The 15,403-nt window shown below is 42.1% G+C and overlaps 1 protein-coding gene across 2 annotated transcripts; it reads left to right on the forward strand.

Annotated features, from left to right (window-relative positions):
* Positions 1–299: 299 nt before the first annotated feature.
* Positions 300–4,512, forward strand: LOC127495183 (tripartite motif-containing protein 16-like). 2 transcript variants are annotated; one of them, XM_051861854.1, is made up of 6 exons: positions 300–974; positions 1,187–1,282; positions 1,467–1,700; positions 1,816–1,975; positions 2,080–2,139; positions 3,635–4,511. In XM_051861854.1, exons 1-6 carry the CDS (start codon positions 384–386, stop codon positions 4,189–4,191), a joined length of 1,698 nt encoding a protein of 565 aa, XP_051717814.1. In that variant the 5' UTR covers positions 300–383; the 3' UTR covers positions 4,192–4,511. The 2 variants fall into 2 exon arrangements, with proteins under 2 accessions (XP_051717814.1, XP_051717823.1); XM_051861863.1 differs by having other exon boundaries at positions 554–792; positions 3,635–4,512.
* Positions 4,513–15,403: the final 10,891 nt, after the last annotated feature.

Consider the following 15,403-nt stretch of genomic DNA (forward strand, 5'->3'; position numbering starts at 1 on the left):
TATGTATCTAGTAATCTCATAAACCAGTGGTCTCAAACTCAATTCCTGGAGGGCCACAGCTCTGTACAGTTTTGCTCCAACCCTAATCAAACACACCTGATCCAGCTAATCAAGGTCTTCAGGATTACTAGAAACTTCCATCAGGTGTGAGCTGAAGCTGGTTGGAGCTAAAATCTGCAGAGCTGTGACCCTCCAGGAATTGAGTTTAAGACCACTGTTATAAACTGTTCTAGTGAGTTTCTGCATAAGACTGCCATCTAGCGGTCGTGTATATTATATGACTGGCACAATTGCACACGCTTTAAAACCAGGAATTGTTTCAGTTCAGAGAAATCGAAACTAAGATGTCGTGGATGTCTCCCTGTCTGTGAGTGTGAAATAAAATGGCAGAATCCAGTGTTTTTTTGGCTCAGGATCAGTTCAGCTGTTCAATCTGTCTGGATCTACTGAAGAATCCAGTGACCATTCACTGTGGACACAGTTACTGTATGAGCTGTATTACAGGGTTCTGGGATCAGGATGATCAGAAGGGAGTCTACAGCTGTCCTCAGTGCAGACAGACCTTCACTCCAAGACCTGTTTTAGGTAAAAACACCATGCTGGCTGAAGTGGTGGAGAAACTCAAGAAGACAAAACGACAAGCTGCTCGTCCTGCTCAATGTTACACTGGATCTGGAGATGTGGAGTGTGACATCTGTACTGGGGACAAAAACAAAGCCATCAAGTCCTGTCTGGTGTGTCTGAACTCTTACTGTCAAAATCATCTGGAACAACATGAGAGTTTCTTCAAAGGTAAGAGACACAATCTAATGGACGCCACTAGACGACTGCAGGAGATGATCTGCCCTCAACATGAGAAACTACTGGAGATTTACTGTCGTACTGATCAACAGTGTATATGTTATCTGTGTATGGTGGATGAACACAAAAACCATGACACTGTATTAGCTGCAGCAGAGAGGACTGAGAAACAGGTGTGAACTATGAGTAGTTATGTTGAATAATAAATGTTTTTTCATAATTAAATAATATATATTCGAAGATCATTTTTCAAACAGTTCTTAAATAAGACAGATAATGTAATTTCTACACATATTTGCTCATCTTTAAAACTGTTTTTTGTGACATTCCCTCCAAGTGGCACATGTAATGAGCTGTATATTGACTGTATATTCAAATCCTATAGAGACAGCTGGAGGAAACCCAGAGAAAATTCCATCAGAGAATCCAGGAGAAACTGAAGCAGCTTGAGGATCTGAGAGAGGTTGTGGAGTCTCACAAGGTGAGTTTTGAGCAGAAGAACAACTGCTGGCTGCTGGAAGAGCTGTTTCAGACTCAGTTAGGACTCTCCTCAAGCAATCATTGAGGAGCCAGTGCTGGAGCTCTTTCCAGTCCCATTGAAGCCCACTGTGGGGAACAGGCTGTGTGGGGAACAGGCTAATGCATCTCTCTCTGTGTCCTAACAGCGCTCTGCACAGGCAGCAGTGGAGGACAGTGAGAGGATCTTTACTGAGCTGATCCGCTCCATTGAGAGAAGCCGCTCTGAGGTGACACAGCTGATCAGAGACCAGGAAAAGACTGCAGTGAGTCGAGCTGAAGGACGACTGGAGCGACTGGAGCAGGAGATTGATGATCTGAGGAGGAGAGACAATGAGCTGGAGCAGCTTTCACACACAGACCATCACATCCATTTCCTCCAGGTAACAGAAATCTGACAAACAGGACACTGGTCTTTAGAAAGGGAAGAGATTGTATTTTCTATCAAATGTTTCTGTCTTTAGCTGTTGTTTTTATTGTGTATTTGTGTCTGTGTAGAGTTTCCAGTCTCTCTCTGTCCCTCCTGGATCTACAGACTCATCCAGCATCACTGTCAGTTCTCGTCTCTCTTTTGATGATGTTGGTAAGTCTGTGTCTCATCTGAGAGAGAAACTGGAGCATTTCTGCAGAGAGGAGATAAAAATGATATCTGGTAGAGGTAAGTTTTACATTTCCTGACATATACTGTATCATATGATGTCATGTGGAAAGACAATGCATACAATACAATGTTTACTATAAAAAGTCTGTTGGTTTCCATAGTGAGAAACAGTAACATCATTCCCACCCCTGAATCCAAGACCCATGAGGAGTTCCTCCAATGTAAGTCTCTATGATCATACATGTACATAAAGAGATAGACTTTAATTCTTACATCAACTAAACTGTGTTGAACAGCATACAACACTCTTGATTTTCACTAGATACATTTACTCTGTTAATATTCAAAGTACAATAAACTGTAGTCAAGTCACCTTTATTTATATAGTGCTTTAGTTATATAGAAAACAGTTCATTTCGGCTGTACAGCAGCACTAAACGAAAATAGTGTCATTGTTCGGCTGATGTCAGTTCAACGGAACCACTGATCTATATAAATGACATTTATATAGATCAGTGGTTCCATTGTTAAGATCATCATATAAAGCAGTTCTGCAAAAAACTGTGATGTCATCCAGCTCAGTTCAGTTCTCATCCAATAGTGTCAGTGCAGTCAAATCAATATTACTGTTGAATATTAAGTGTCCCCAACTAAGCAAACCAGAGGTGACAGTGGCAAGGAACCGAAACTCCATTAGGTGACAGAATGGAGAAAAAAAACCATCAGGATTAATCACATGATATTTAGTTTTATCTTACTGGGTTAGTGGAAAGTCCTGGGGCCGGTTGCACCAGCTGGATGTAAAAAAGTTGGGTGTAAGCTCTACACTGGACTTAGTTACATCCAGCTTTCCGATGAATATTTACACCTGTTGCACCATCTAAAACTACGACTAGGCACAGGTACCTATGCGCCTATGTAGACTATGCGCGTACACACTGGCATGTTCTACAGCACTGTAAGTTGAGACGCCGTTCGCTGGTTACAAATTTGAATTTATTGGCTCCAATGAATAGATGAAAAATGACTGATGAGCCGAAAAAAAGAAAATTAAATTACTCGGATTGTGAAACAAGAAAAATTATTGAGCTAACGTTATTCAGTAAGTATATGCAACCTGCTGAAACGAAACCTTTCAATAAATTCTTTGTCTCCATATATATCTAGCATCTAGGATTGGTGCGGTCTCTCATTACTCTTTCACACCGGAAAGCCCACTGATCGTGTAGCCTGTATACCAGACACGCCATTGTCTCAACTTTTTTATTTATCTTTATTTTCACTTTATTTTCGTCCAGCTGGTGCAACCGGCCCCTGGTCTGGTCACTTATGTTCATTACTCACTTCTAGGTTCTGTTTTGACAGAGAAACATTAAAATTGACCTTTAGCTCAACTGTACAGCTACTGAAAAGTTATTTTAAAACATTTGAACAAGACTAAAAATAAATAGAAAATGTGATTTGACTTTTCAGTTCTGAAATTTTAACCAACTATAATTTCTGCTGGTCAGCTCCAGACACACCAACTCAATGATGTTATGATGTTGATAACAGTGAGGCAGATGTTGTGAATCTTTTTCCCTAAAGTATCTAACATTACTGTTACTCTTCATGTATATAAAATCCTAAATGTAATTAATCCCTGGTGTTTTATTTTTATGACTGAAAGTTATGTATTACTTGATAGATGCAGATTATGTGTTTTATCTTAATCAGATTCCCGTCAACTCACTTTGGATTTAAACACAGTGAATGAAAACCTGGAACTGTCTGAAGGGAACAGAGTGATTAAATACACTCGTAAAGAACAGCCGTATCCTGATCATCCAGACAGATTTGATTGTCATCCTCAGGTGTTGTGTAGAGAGAGTGTGTGTGGACGCTGTTACTGGGAGGTTGAGTGGAATGGTAAAGTGGCTATATCAGTGTCATGTAAGAGCATCAGCAGGAAGGGGTGGGGAGGTAAGTGTAGATTTGGATATAATGATCAGTCATGGAGTTTGTTCTGTTCTAAATCCAGTTGCTCATTCTGGCATAATAACACACAGACTAAACTCCCTGTAGTCTCCAGCTCCTCTAGAATAGGAGTGTATGTGGATCACAGTGCAGGAACTCTGTCCTTCTACAGGGTCTCTGACAAAATGACCCTCATTCACAGAGTCCACACCACATTCACTCAACCTCTCTATCCTGGGTTTTGGCTTAATGAATGTTATTCAGCACAACTGGGGTGGCCTTGTTCAAAAGTGACATTCTGTGATCTAACAATATAGATGGTACAGATACAATACTGTGACAAATATTCTTAAAATATAATTGTCATGTTTTTGACATTTTTTTTGTGATGTTTACTCTAAACTTTAACAACACAATTGTAATCAAGTGATTTTATCCATAAGCTGCAATGATGCTTATTTGTTATGTCTGACATTGTCTTTTAAAAAGAAATTAAATCTGTTTTCTTCACCCCATTCAATGTGGGTTTTTTTTTTCGTTATTTAGCACTGACAGTGTATGTACATGCAGTTTACAGGTCACATTCAATGAACCAATGAAATTTAAATAGAAAACATCCATCTGTAATTGTCATGATCTCATTCTCTCTCTTCCAGCAAATTTCTTGAATAAACAAATGACTATTTATTATCCTGATCATAAAGAACACACTATATCCACTCACTGAGCCTCTATCCTGTTGTCACAATCCCTGCCATGGACATTTATTGGACCGCATCCCCTTGTTATCTGGCCGCTCCTGTCGCCTGTGTCTTCGGACAAGATGGCTGCCACACCCAAGCCTCCAGTCGTCATGTCCGCTATGCCAGAGTCTCCAGCCTTCACGGGTGCCTCACCAGAGTCTTCAGCTGTCATGGACGCCACATCTGTGTTCCCAGTTGTCCTGAGCACTGCACATGAAGATATTAAGGCTTTCCCTAAACTTTTGAGACTGGCTTCAAGTCTGGAGGACACGCCATTGATGTTGATACATGAAGCCAGCATCCCTAGACCAGCACCATCTAGCCCACCGGCCTCAGCACTCTCAAGCCTGCCAGTGCCTGCACTGTCCGTCCCAGAGGTAATTCCCTTTTCCTTGGTACTACCCGTTACAGCTATGGCCATTTTGTGTGTTTGGGCCGCACACTGCTCTCCAGCCCATTAGTCAGCTCCAGAGACCACTCCAGCCTATGAGTCCACTCTAGAGCCCGCCTCAACCCAAGAATTCACTCCAGAGTCCACCTCAGTCCATGAGTCCACTCCAGAGTTTGCTTCTGTCCCAGAGCCCAGCCTTGTGACCTATGAACTTCCTGTCTGTATTGATACGACCACGGAGGTTGCCCCTGAGTTCCCTGTCTGCCCTAATACAACCACGGTGGTTGTCCCTGAGTTCCCTGTCTGCCTCGACATGACCGGCCAACACTAACCTCTCTGTGCTTCCTGTTTCAGTTTCAACTGATGAGCCATGGTGGATTCCAGTGTTGCTAGATCTGCCCTGGGGGTCGTCTGCTCCACCGCGGAGTCTTCAAGCCTGTCTGGCTGGCCACCTGCACCTGGCCGAACTACAACTTTAAAGGCAACTACAAAATGTTACATTGAATTCAAAGGCAATAAGGTAATCTAAACAAAACATTAGGCCATCAAATGCACATTTAAATAACTAAAGCACATGCCTAAAAAGGAAATATAACAAGGATGAAAATAAACACATTTAGGCCAAACTTAAGTCATACAAAATAATCTTTAAATATCAAACAAATGCATTTACATGGTCAATTACACGCACACAGGAGAAAACAGAATGAAAGGAGTAAAACTCCTTAAAAGGATAGTCCCAAAAATGAAAATTCCCCCATGATTTACTCACCCTCAAACCATCCTAGGTGTATATGACATTCTTCTTTCAGACGAATACATTCGGAGTTATATTAAATAATGTCCTGGATAATCCATGCTTTATAATGGGAGTGGATGGTGCCCCAAAATTTGAAGTCCAAAAAATTGCACCCATCCATTATAAAAGAAGTCCACACGGCTCCAGGGGGTTAATAAAGGCCTTCTGAAGTGAAGCAATGCGTTTGTGTCAGAAAAATATCCATATTTAAAACTTTATAAACTGCAATCTCTAGATTCCGCTAACCATCATACGCGCGTTCATGAAAGAGTGGCATCCCAGCTTATGACGTAGGACGCCTGCGCAGCGTAAGCTCCGGTGACGAACACGGAAGCGCAGAGGAGAGAGCAAAACAAAATACCGGTCACGAATTAAAAGTACAAAACTAGGATTTGTAAAGAAAAATGTTCAAGGATTTCGATATAAGCAAAGAGGACACTGAGTTTTTTGCTCAGCCATATTTGTTTGAGCCGGAATACCAACGAGGAACTCCGGGAGATAGAGGAGGCTGCAGCAGCGGCTCAAACAACAGAACTGAGGAGACGGAGAGCTCATGATGACCCCTTATTTACACTGCACTGTCAAAAATAGACTTGCCGCCTATCTTTAGCGAAGCGGCGCGGCGAGCCACTTCTGAAACGTGCCGCAGTGCGGCTGGTGTAAACACAAGCATTGACTAGAGTGGCCGCAGATCAGCTCCGGTAGCCGCGTCGCAGCCGTAACGCGCCGCCGTGGTGGTGCTCATGCGGGATATGCGAAGCTATACCAACAGAGGTTGAGAGAGTTTGCTGCCATGAATGGGCGATTGGAATGCCACCTTTAAGCCTCGTTTACACTGCACGCATCTGTGGCGCGTTACAGCTCCTGCAAGGTTTTGTTCCGTCCTCTGAGCGGTGTCAACTCACACCAGAAGCATTTCAGAAGCAAAGCGGCTGGATTCGCGAGACCACGAGATTTGCCTGTCTGACGTTTTTTTCCTTGATTTTTTTTTTCGTGTTTTTTGTGGCTAAATGGTTATATTTTGTCCGGTTTGATTGTGTTTATTGCTATATGAAAGATTGCACACTCACTTGCAGAAAGTTTTATTCACATAGGCATAAAGCTTTTGTCAAGGTATAATTTCGCTCAGAGTAAAAAGAGCATAAATAGACAATCATTAACAGGTGCATACAATTAATCTCATTTAAATATACAATCAATCAATTAATCATTCTAAAAAAAAAAAAAAAAAAAACTGTCAAATAGAACATGACAAGAATAAATGTACAACAACATTATCCAATATTTATCAATAGAAACATCACCAACATCAAAAGAAAAAACATTTATAGAAAACAGCTTAGATCAAAGTCAACATTCAGACCGTAAGGAGCAAGAGTTCTTAATTTATGTATCCAGTAAGCTTCACGTTTGAGTAAAATACGATCAAGATCCCCACCTCTCCTCCGTAAAGGAACTCTCTCAATACCTACATAACGTAGAGAGGAAATGGGATGGTTAGACTCAACAAAATGTGCAGACAGTGGATAGTTCATGTTTCTACATCGAATTGTGCTACGATGCTCAGCAATGCGCGTTTTCAACTCACGTGTTGTTTTACCGACATATGATTTCCCACAAGGGCATGTTATAAGGTAAATGACTGCTTTAGTTTTACAGCTTATTATTCCTTTAATAGGGAAAGGTTTCCCAGTGTGCGGATGTATAAATGAGGTACACCGGTAAGTATAAGGAAACCTATCCCTATTCCGTCGCTGCTTGTTCCCAGAACAACTTGGTTTACTCTGCCTATGGGCCAGAGGGCTCATGGCAGTTTAGAGTCCACAACCATAACTACTTGTCCCACTGATAGATTTGGTGTAGATTTTTGCCATTTAGCACGGGGTTGTAGACTTGGCAAGTAGTTCTGAATGAACTGTTTCCAGAATTGGTCAGCTATGACTTGACTATGTCGCCATTTACTCTTTCCAAGCAATTCTCTTGTGCTATAAACCACTTGAGGGAGAGAGGCATCCTGCCGCCCCATCAGCAAGAGATTTGGAGTAACTGGGTCTATGTCAGATATTTCTGATGATACATACCCATTGATCCTTAAGTACTACTTGAAGACAGGATTTAATAGAGCGTATTTCAAGCTCCCAGGCTCCACCGAAATGAGGTGCATGTGGAGGATTAAAATTTAAAGGAAATACTCTGTTCACTCAGTTTTTCTTTGATTTCTGGCTCAAGTGCAGAGAAAGTTTCTTGGAAAAATGTGTACCCTGGTCGGATATTAACTCGAAGGGTTTGCCTCGTTGAGCAACGAAGCGACGTAAAGCCATGAGAAAGGAGTCAGTATCCATATTATGCAGGATGTCTAAGTGGATACACCTTGTGGTGAGACACTTGAAAATGATTCCCCATCATTTTTCATGTCTTCTGCCTATCTTTACTGTAAATGGTCCGAAGCAATCGACTCCAGCTGACCAGAAAGGTGGCTGGTATACGCGAAGACGAGCAGCGGGGAGATCAGCCATTTTAGCGTTGACTGGATTACTGCACCATTTCCTGCATTCTCTGCACTGGTGTTGATATTTCTTTATGGCTTGTCTGCCTCGGATAATCCAGTAAGCTCTTCGCAACTCTGTGAAGACACGCTCAGGACCTGGATGAAGTAGCCTGTTGTCGTAGTCTTGGATGATGTTTAGTGATGGGGTGATCAGGTGCTAATACAATGGAATGTAAGGTATCAACATCAAGTTTCTCAGCTTTGCGAAGGCGACCTCCTACCCAAATTACTCCCAAGGTTTGATCATATTTAGGTGACAAAGTACTTAACCTACTGCTAGCACATATGACCTTGCCATTCTGAAGTGCATGGACTTCATCAGGGAAACTATCCTGCTGACCTTGTCTGAGAAGAAGCAGTTCAGTATCAATGCGTTGTGAAGCTGACATTGAGGGTGCTAAGGCCCCATGTACAGACTGGTACGTAGCTTGAACCAAGTCTGACCATGTTGGGTGCTGCTCTGGATCTGGTAGGGAGGAGTGAAGAACAGCAACATGAGCACAGAAAAATGACTTTCCTAGCTCATTCTCATCAGTTGAGGATAAGGTAGGTGGTGTGGGCCAGTTTTCTGGTGACTGCTGGAGGAAGTAAGGGCCCTGATTCCACTGACATACCTTAGAGAGTTCATAAAGAAATTTCCCTCTTGTAATATCATCAGCAGGGTTTAGATCTGATTCCACATATCTCCAGTTCGCTGCACTGGTCAACTCCTGTATTTCGGCAATCCGTGTGCCAACAAACACCTTGTAGTGACAGGATTCAGATTTGATCCAAGTGAGAACTGTGGTGGAGTCTGTCCAGAAAATAGTGTTATGGATGGGTAGGCTAATTTCAGTTAAGAGGAGTTTAGCCAGTTGTGCTCCAGTAAGGGCACCACACAGTTCCAGTCGGGGCATTGATAGTTGCTTTTTGGGTGCAACACGGGATCTGGCCATAACAAATGAGGTATGAATCCTACCCTCTTTGTCTTGTAGACGCAGATATGCCACTGAACCGTAAGCCCTCTCAGAGGCATCACAGAATACATGCAACTCGATCTTGTCATTGTCAGGTTCTGGACAGACTGGAAAACAGCACCTTTGCATGCCTACCATGGAAAGATACTGCAGTTCATTGGTCCACTCTTGCCATTTGTCGAGCATCTCCTTTCCAATGCAGTTATCCCAGCCTCTTTCGTTTATCCACAGAGCTTGAACAAGGATTTTAACCCGGGTGGTATAAGGCAAAATATAACCAAGAGGGTCATATTGAGAGGCTAGCACTCTATAAATATTGCGCATGGTGGGCTCCTCTGTGGATAGTGGGCGATTTCGATAGCCAAGCTTGTCGGAAGGGCAGTGCCAAGAGAGCCCAAGTATAGACTCTTGTGGGTCTGTTTTGTTTACAGTAGCTCACAGCTTTCCGACCTTGCTTCAGTTGGTAGATGAGCAATTACCTCTGGGTAGTTACTGGTCCATTGTCTTATTTCAAACCCCCCAGCAGATAGTAAAGCTCTCATCTTGTCTATGAGCTGTTTGCAGTCCCTTCCCACAACCGATGAGGCCAAACAGTTATCCACATAGAAGGATTTCAATACAGAATCTACTATCTCTTCATTGCCTTCGCGATAGTCCATGACATGACACTGGAGGGCGTAGATGGCACAGCATGGACTGCATGTGGTCCCAAATGGAAGAACACGCCACTCATAGATGTCAGGACTTCTCTCCCTTTCCAGATCTCCCCACAAGAAGCGCAACAAAGGCTGATCTTCCGAAAGGAGGCGCACTTGGTGAAATATTGAACAAATGTCCCCATTGATGGCCACAGGATATTGTCTGAATCTGAGAAGAACTTCCAGCAATGATGGACCCAATGTAGGTCCTAGGAGTAACTGATCATTCAGTGAAGCTTGGTGGAACTTATAAGAACAGCTGAACACAACCCTGGCTTTGTTGTTGTGATGCACAAGGTGGTGGGGAATAAACCATGACTCATCTGTATCCTTAGCCTCTTCAGGAGTGAGTTTTGTTGCATACCCTGCCTGCTCCAGTTTGTATATTTCTTTCTTGTAGACTTCTGCAAGCTCTGAATTTCAATTCAAACGGCACTCAGTGGCTCTTAGAAGAGCCATGACTGATTCTGGACCTGCATGCAAGACCTTTGCATTCCCTTTGCAAAGAAGAGGAACTGCATAGCGAGGGACTCCATCCACTTCTACTCTCTTCGTTTTTGCTTCCAGCATTTGAAGAGCATCTCTGTCCTGCTTGGATCGTGTCATGTCTTTCACAGGCTGAAAGGAAAGTATGTCTACTTGCCATAACTTTTCAACATGATGAGACAGATCTTGTGTGGGAGAGCGGAACAGTGAGATGTTCAGACAAGTAGTTTCCAATGGCTGGTCAAGGAATATAGTTGGACCCTGGATGGCCCAGCCCAAACTTGTGCTAACTGCAACAGGACTGTACTGTATTCACAGGTACTGTATTCACAGTAAGGATGCTCTTGTTGATGTTGGATGCGGTTTCATGAAGAATTGACAAGTGGTGTTCACCACAATTGGGACATGGCCTTTTCAGGGTGCAGTTTGCAGGCTCATGACCTCTACCACATCTCCAGCATCTGTTGTTGTCCTTTATCCATGCTGTTATTTGTGCAATGTTTAGTTTACCAAATTCAGGACAAGAATTGAGGTAATGCTGTTGGCATTTGCAGAAGGGGCAGTACGGCTTAAAGCTTTCCTGTTTCTTGGCTTTTGTCTGCTCTTTCTTTGTCTGGAAAGACGAGGTAGATGAGGCGGAGGGCTTTTCTGTCGCATGATCTATGCCATAGTAGATTGTGGACTGTATCTTTGGTGGCTTCAGGGTCTTCTGTTCTTTATTCTCAGAGCGAGGTCTATCTGAACTGTAGAGATCAGCTGCTCTCCTTGATACCTGAAGCGCTTGTGATTTTTCTCTCGAGCCACTCTGCAAACTCAGGAAGAGTGTAGGTTCTATCAGTCCCATTCTGGATAATGCCCTTGGTCATACAGTATTCAACAAAGCTATCTCTACGAGAGGACGGAAGCTTAGTGAGCAACCTGTCGACATGGGAACCACACATAAGCTCCGTCTTGGAAGACCCCTCCAATGTATTAAGGAGGCCAACAAGAGTACTAACTGATAATGCAAAGTCCTCAAAACCTTGCATCCCCTGCTTTCAGTGGAGGTGTGCGGAGAATATTGCCAATTTCTCCCTGTACCAGTTGTCGGGGCTGTCCATAGCGCTGTTGCAAAGCTTGCATGGCTCTTCCCAGGTGAAAAAAAAGTACATTTCTAAAATGTACTTAAAGTGCTCTATTTTTGTGCACTAATTTTGTACTTAATATACTAAAGATTCTTCTTTAGTACTTCTTAAGATAATCTTAAGAACATCTAAGTGTACTCAACTGTGCTATTTTGAGACACAATGAAATATGAACTTAAATGTGCTTTTAATATACTAACTCTGTTTTTAAAAAATGTATTTAGATACTACTTATAGTACATTTGAACCCATAGTGTACTACAAGTGGTAACTAAATATATTTTTTAAATACAGAGATAATATTAAAAGCACATTTTAGTTCATATTTCATGGTGTCTCAAAATAGCACAGTTGAGTACACTTAGATGTTCTTAAGATTATCTTAATATACTAAAAATTCTTCTTTAGTACTTCTTAAGTACAAAATTAGCACGTGAAAATAGAGCACTTTAAGAACATTATTAAATGTACTTTTTTTTTTTCACCTGGGTTGTATAAGGCATGGGGTCATACATGTATCTCTTAGCTATTTGAAAGGCAGCTGGTAATTTGAGATGATCAAGTAACACTTGGAATTTAGTCCTCCGTCAAATGGAGATGTGGGCCCAGGATGCCATCAAGTCCCTTTTTTAACAGAGCAAAATCACTCTCCTTCCCCGTGGTGAAATGAATGAGCTTAGGCTTAGGTATTCCATAAGAGGAAACGATAGCCATCTCCACAATGCTTGGAACTTGAACTGGCTGTACAGTGGAAGGGGATGGTGCAGAATATGACTGTGGCTGAGGTACTGCGTCTAGGAGTCTGGTAGGTCTATAGCCCTGTTGGTATGGATCTGAATAACTTACAGATTGCAGTGGGGGAGGTTCTGAGTACTGGAACATCAGAGGCTGTGCTGGAGCAAATGCTGGTAATGACTGTGTGAACTGTGGTTGTACGTAATTGGGATTCACAGTGTGGCTCTGCACAGGTGTCATCGGAGGTGCATAAACTGGCGGTTTGCTAGGTACAGTTCGGTACACCGTAGACGTAGATGATGTCATTGGAGGTACACGTTGTTATGCAAAGGATGGGACTTGTGGCTGAAATGTCTGCTGACGATCACTAGTCTGTTGATAAACAAATGGCTGATGTATCATGCCTGCTGGAGCAGACTCTGGACGTGGCTCATGTCGTGCTACATGACGCTCTGTAACAGGGACAGATGCTGGACGAGACAAGGGCTGTTGAGCTTGAGGTAATAACCCTGGCGGCAGCTGGACTGGAGGCTGACTCTGTAGCTGAGGTAATGCTGTGGTTGATGAGTGTGCAGGTATCATTTGAGAAGAGTACTTTACTACTTTACTACAATGTTATCAGGGCTTTGTGAACCTGGTCTTGTGTCTGCATAGAGAAGAGGCAAGCTGGCACTACGTTGCTGGATGAACTGCTGTTGACTGCCTAAGTGAGGGACTGACTTTTGATGTCCAGCACCTGCGGCATGGTAGTAGTCTGATGCATGCGTGGTGAACCTTTGCCTTGCTCGAGAGACATTTGTAATGTGCTTTGTAGTTCCCTGATTTGCTCTTGAACATTCCAAACACACTCCTCCACTCTACGTAACCTTGTAGTCTCAGCGTACTGCTCAGTCCAACGTCTATCAAGAGTAGAAGTTCTATAGTCCACATCCGGAGCAGAGACAGTCTCACTAATATGCATATGCTGTAAATCCTCTTGCAAAGAGGGTGGAACGAGCTGCCGTGGTTGGGAAGGAAGTACAAAGTCCTCCAGATGTCCAGGAATTCGTTGGATCCTGCTAGGACGGAGACTCTGTTGTTCTTCAGTGTAAACCCGTGATGCTGCCATGAGGATGAGATGTTGGATCTGGCTCGAAGGACCACTTTGTTAAAGATGTATGTGCGTGGATGCACTGGCTTGCCAACATCTAATCCTCAACCTCGATCAGAAGGTTTAAAGGTAAAAGTTCAAGACAGCTTCTGTTCTCAAGCACTGATTTATTCCAATAATCCAGCAGTTTGGTTTTGATACAGTTTTGTGTGTGTAGTTTCTAAAATAAAAGAACAATGAATAAATTAAACTTCTCAAAAATTAAATAAAATGCTTGCGAATATATCACAATATATAAAGCAATACTAAAATGAGAATTGAGGCATACAGACTGAAATTACACTAATGCCCACTAGGCGGAGCTCTTGCTCCAGTAATAGAACAATCGCTGCGACATGATGTCGTGCTGAACACAATCAAATAGGCCTACTCGTTTAACATCGCGTAAACAACACAATCAAACTGTAATATTAATATAATAACAGCACATATATTCCAGCGATCCATTTCAGAATCATTAATATATGTTTTTGCAGTAAACACCGAACTTTATCACATATTTGTCCATTTGTTAATCGAAACTCTCTTCTTAGCACGTGCATCAATATCACGGCAAAACAACAATATAGCATTGAATATATATATACAAACGTCTATATATATATATATATATAAAGGGCTATATATATACACACACATTCACATGGCAAGGTATATTAATGTAAACTTACGTTGTCAAGAACGCACACACATCAAAACAAACTATGATCTGTCTCGTTGCAGCGGCAGAACAGTCTTTGAACTGAACTTGTTTATGCTTGTCCCTGACTCCGCCCACATGTGATGTCACTAACTAATTCAAAATAAGAGTTCAACAGGGATTTTATACACTGGATACATAAATTAAGAACTCTTGCTCCTTATGGTCTGAATGTTGACTTTGATCTAAGCTGTTTTCTATAAATGTTTCTTCTTTTGATGTTGGTGATGTTTCTATTGATAAATATTGGATAATGTTGTTGTACATTTATTCTTGTCATGTTCTATTTGACAAGGTTTTTTTTTTTTTTTTTAGAATGATTGATTGATTGTATATTTAAATGGGATTAATTGTATGCACCTGTTAATGATTGTATATTTATGCTCCTTTTACTCCGAGCGAAATTATACCTTGACAAAGGCTTTATGCCGAAACGTTGGTAAATAAAACTTTCTGCAATTGAGTGTGCAGTCATATCTTTCATGTACATTTAGATTTATCTTTCTTGACTTGCACCTCGGACGGAGTGCGTTTGTTTATGTTTTGATTGAGTGTTTATTGCTATGCCATACTTTATTTTGCTGTAGCCTACAAACGAAGTTAAAAGTCCCGTTATGGACAACAAGAACAAAAAAATTTTAAGTTTTTCAACTTTGAATCTCTTGATGTCAGTGTCTGGCCTACTAGTGATGTGAAATATGAGCAGGAGTTTACACAGGGTGATTATTTTGAATTTATTTTGTATTTGAGCTGCGCGTCTTGGACGCGGCGTCCATCAAAAATAGGCGAGGCACCTATCTTTAGCAAAGCGGTGCGGCTGGTGTAAACACAAGCATTGACTAGAGTGGCCGCGTATCAGCTCCGGTAGCCACGTCGCAGCTGTAACGCGCCGCACACGTGTGCAGTGTAAACAAGGCTTTAGAAGTTTTTGATGCTGCCGGTGAGAGGACTGAGCGCTGCTGTGTAACACAATATGAAGGCTTTCTGCCTTTGTGGAGCTAAAATGTATTTGAAGTAGTATTCTCCTTACCTTGTATAAACTGGAGGCATCGACCAAGGCCTGAAGGACCTGGTGGTACACTGTCTGTGGAGTAAGTATTTTTTTGCATCTCCCTTTGATGTCGGCGTACGTAATCACAAGACTAGCTTTGTTGAAGCAACCTGGATATTCACAAGAAATCACCATTTTAACTCTAATA

The sequence above is a fragment of the Ctenopharyngodon idella genome, chromosome 2 (assembly GCF_019924925.1).
Source record: "Ctenopharyngodon idella isolate HZGC_01 chromosome 2, HZGC01, whole genome shotgun sequence".
NCBI classification, from domain to species: Eukaryota; Metazoa; Chordata; class Actinopteri; order Cypriniformes; family Xenocyprididae; genus Ctenopharyngodon; species Ctenopharyngodon idella.

Excerpts from the sequence above, each read along its gene's own strand:
- LOC127495183 (XM_051861854.1), top strand. The coding sequence starts at position 384 with ATGGCAGAATCCAGTGTTTTTTTGGCTCAGGATCAGTTCAGCTGTTCA. Across the intron at positions 975-1,186 it reads CAGAGAGGACTGAGAAACAG|AGACAGCTGGAGGAAACCCA; the intron begins GTGTGAACTATG and ends CAAATCCTATAG. Across the intron at positions 1,701-1,815 it reads ATCACATCCATTTCCTCCAG|AGTTTCCAGTCTCTCTCTGT; the intron begins GTAACAGAAATC and ends GTGTCTGTGTAG.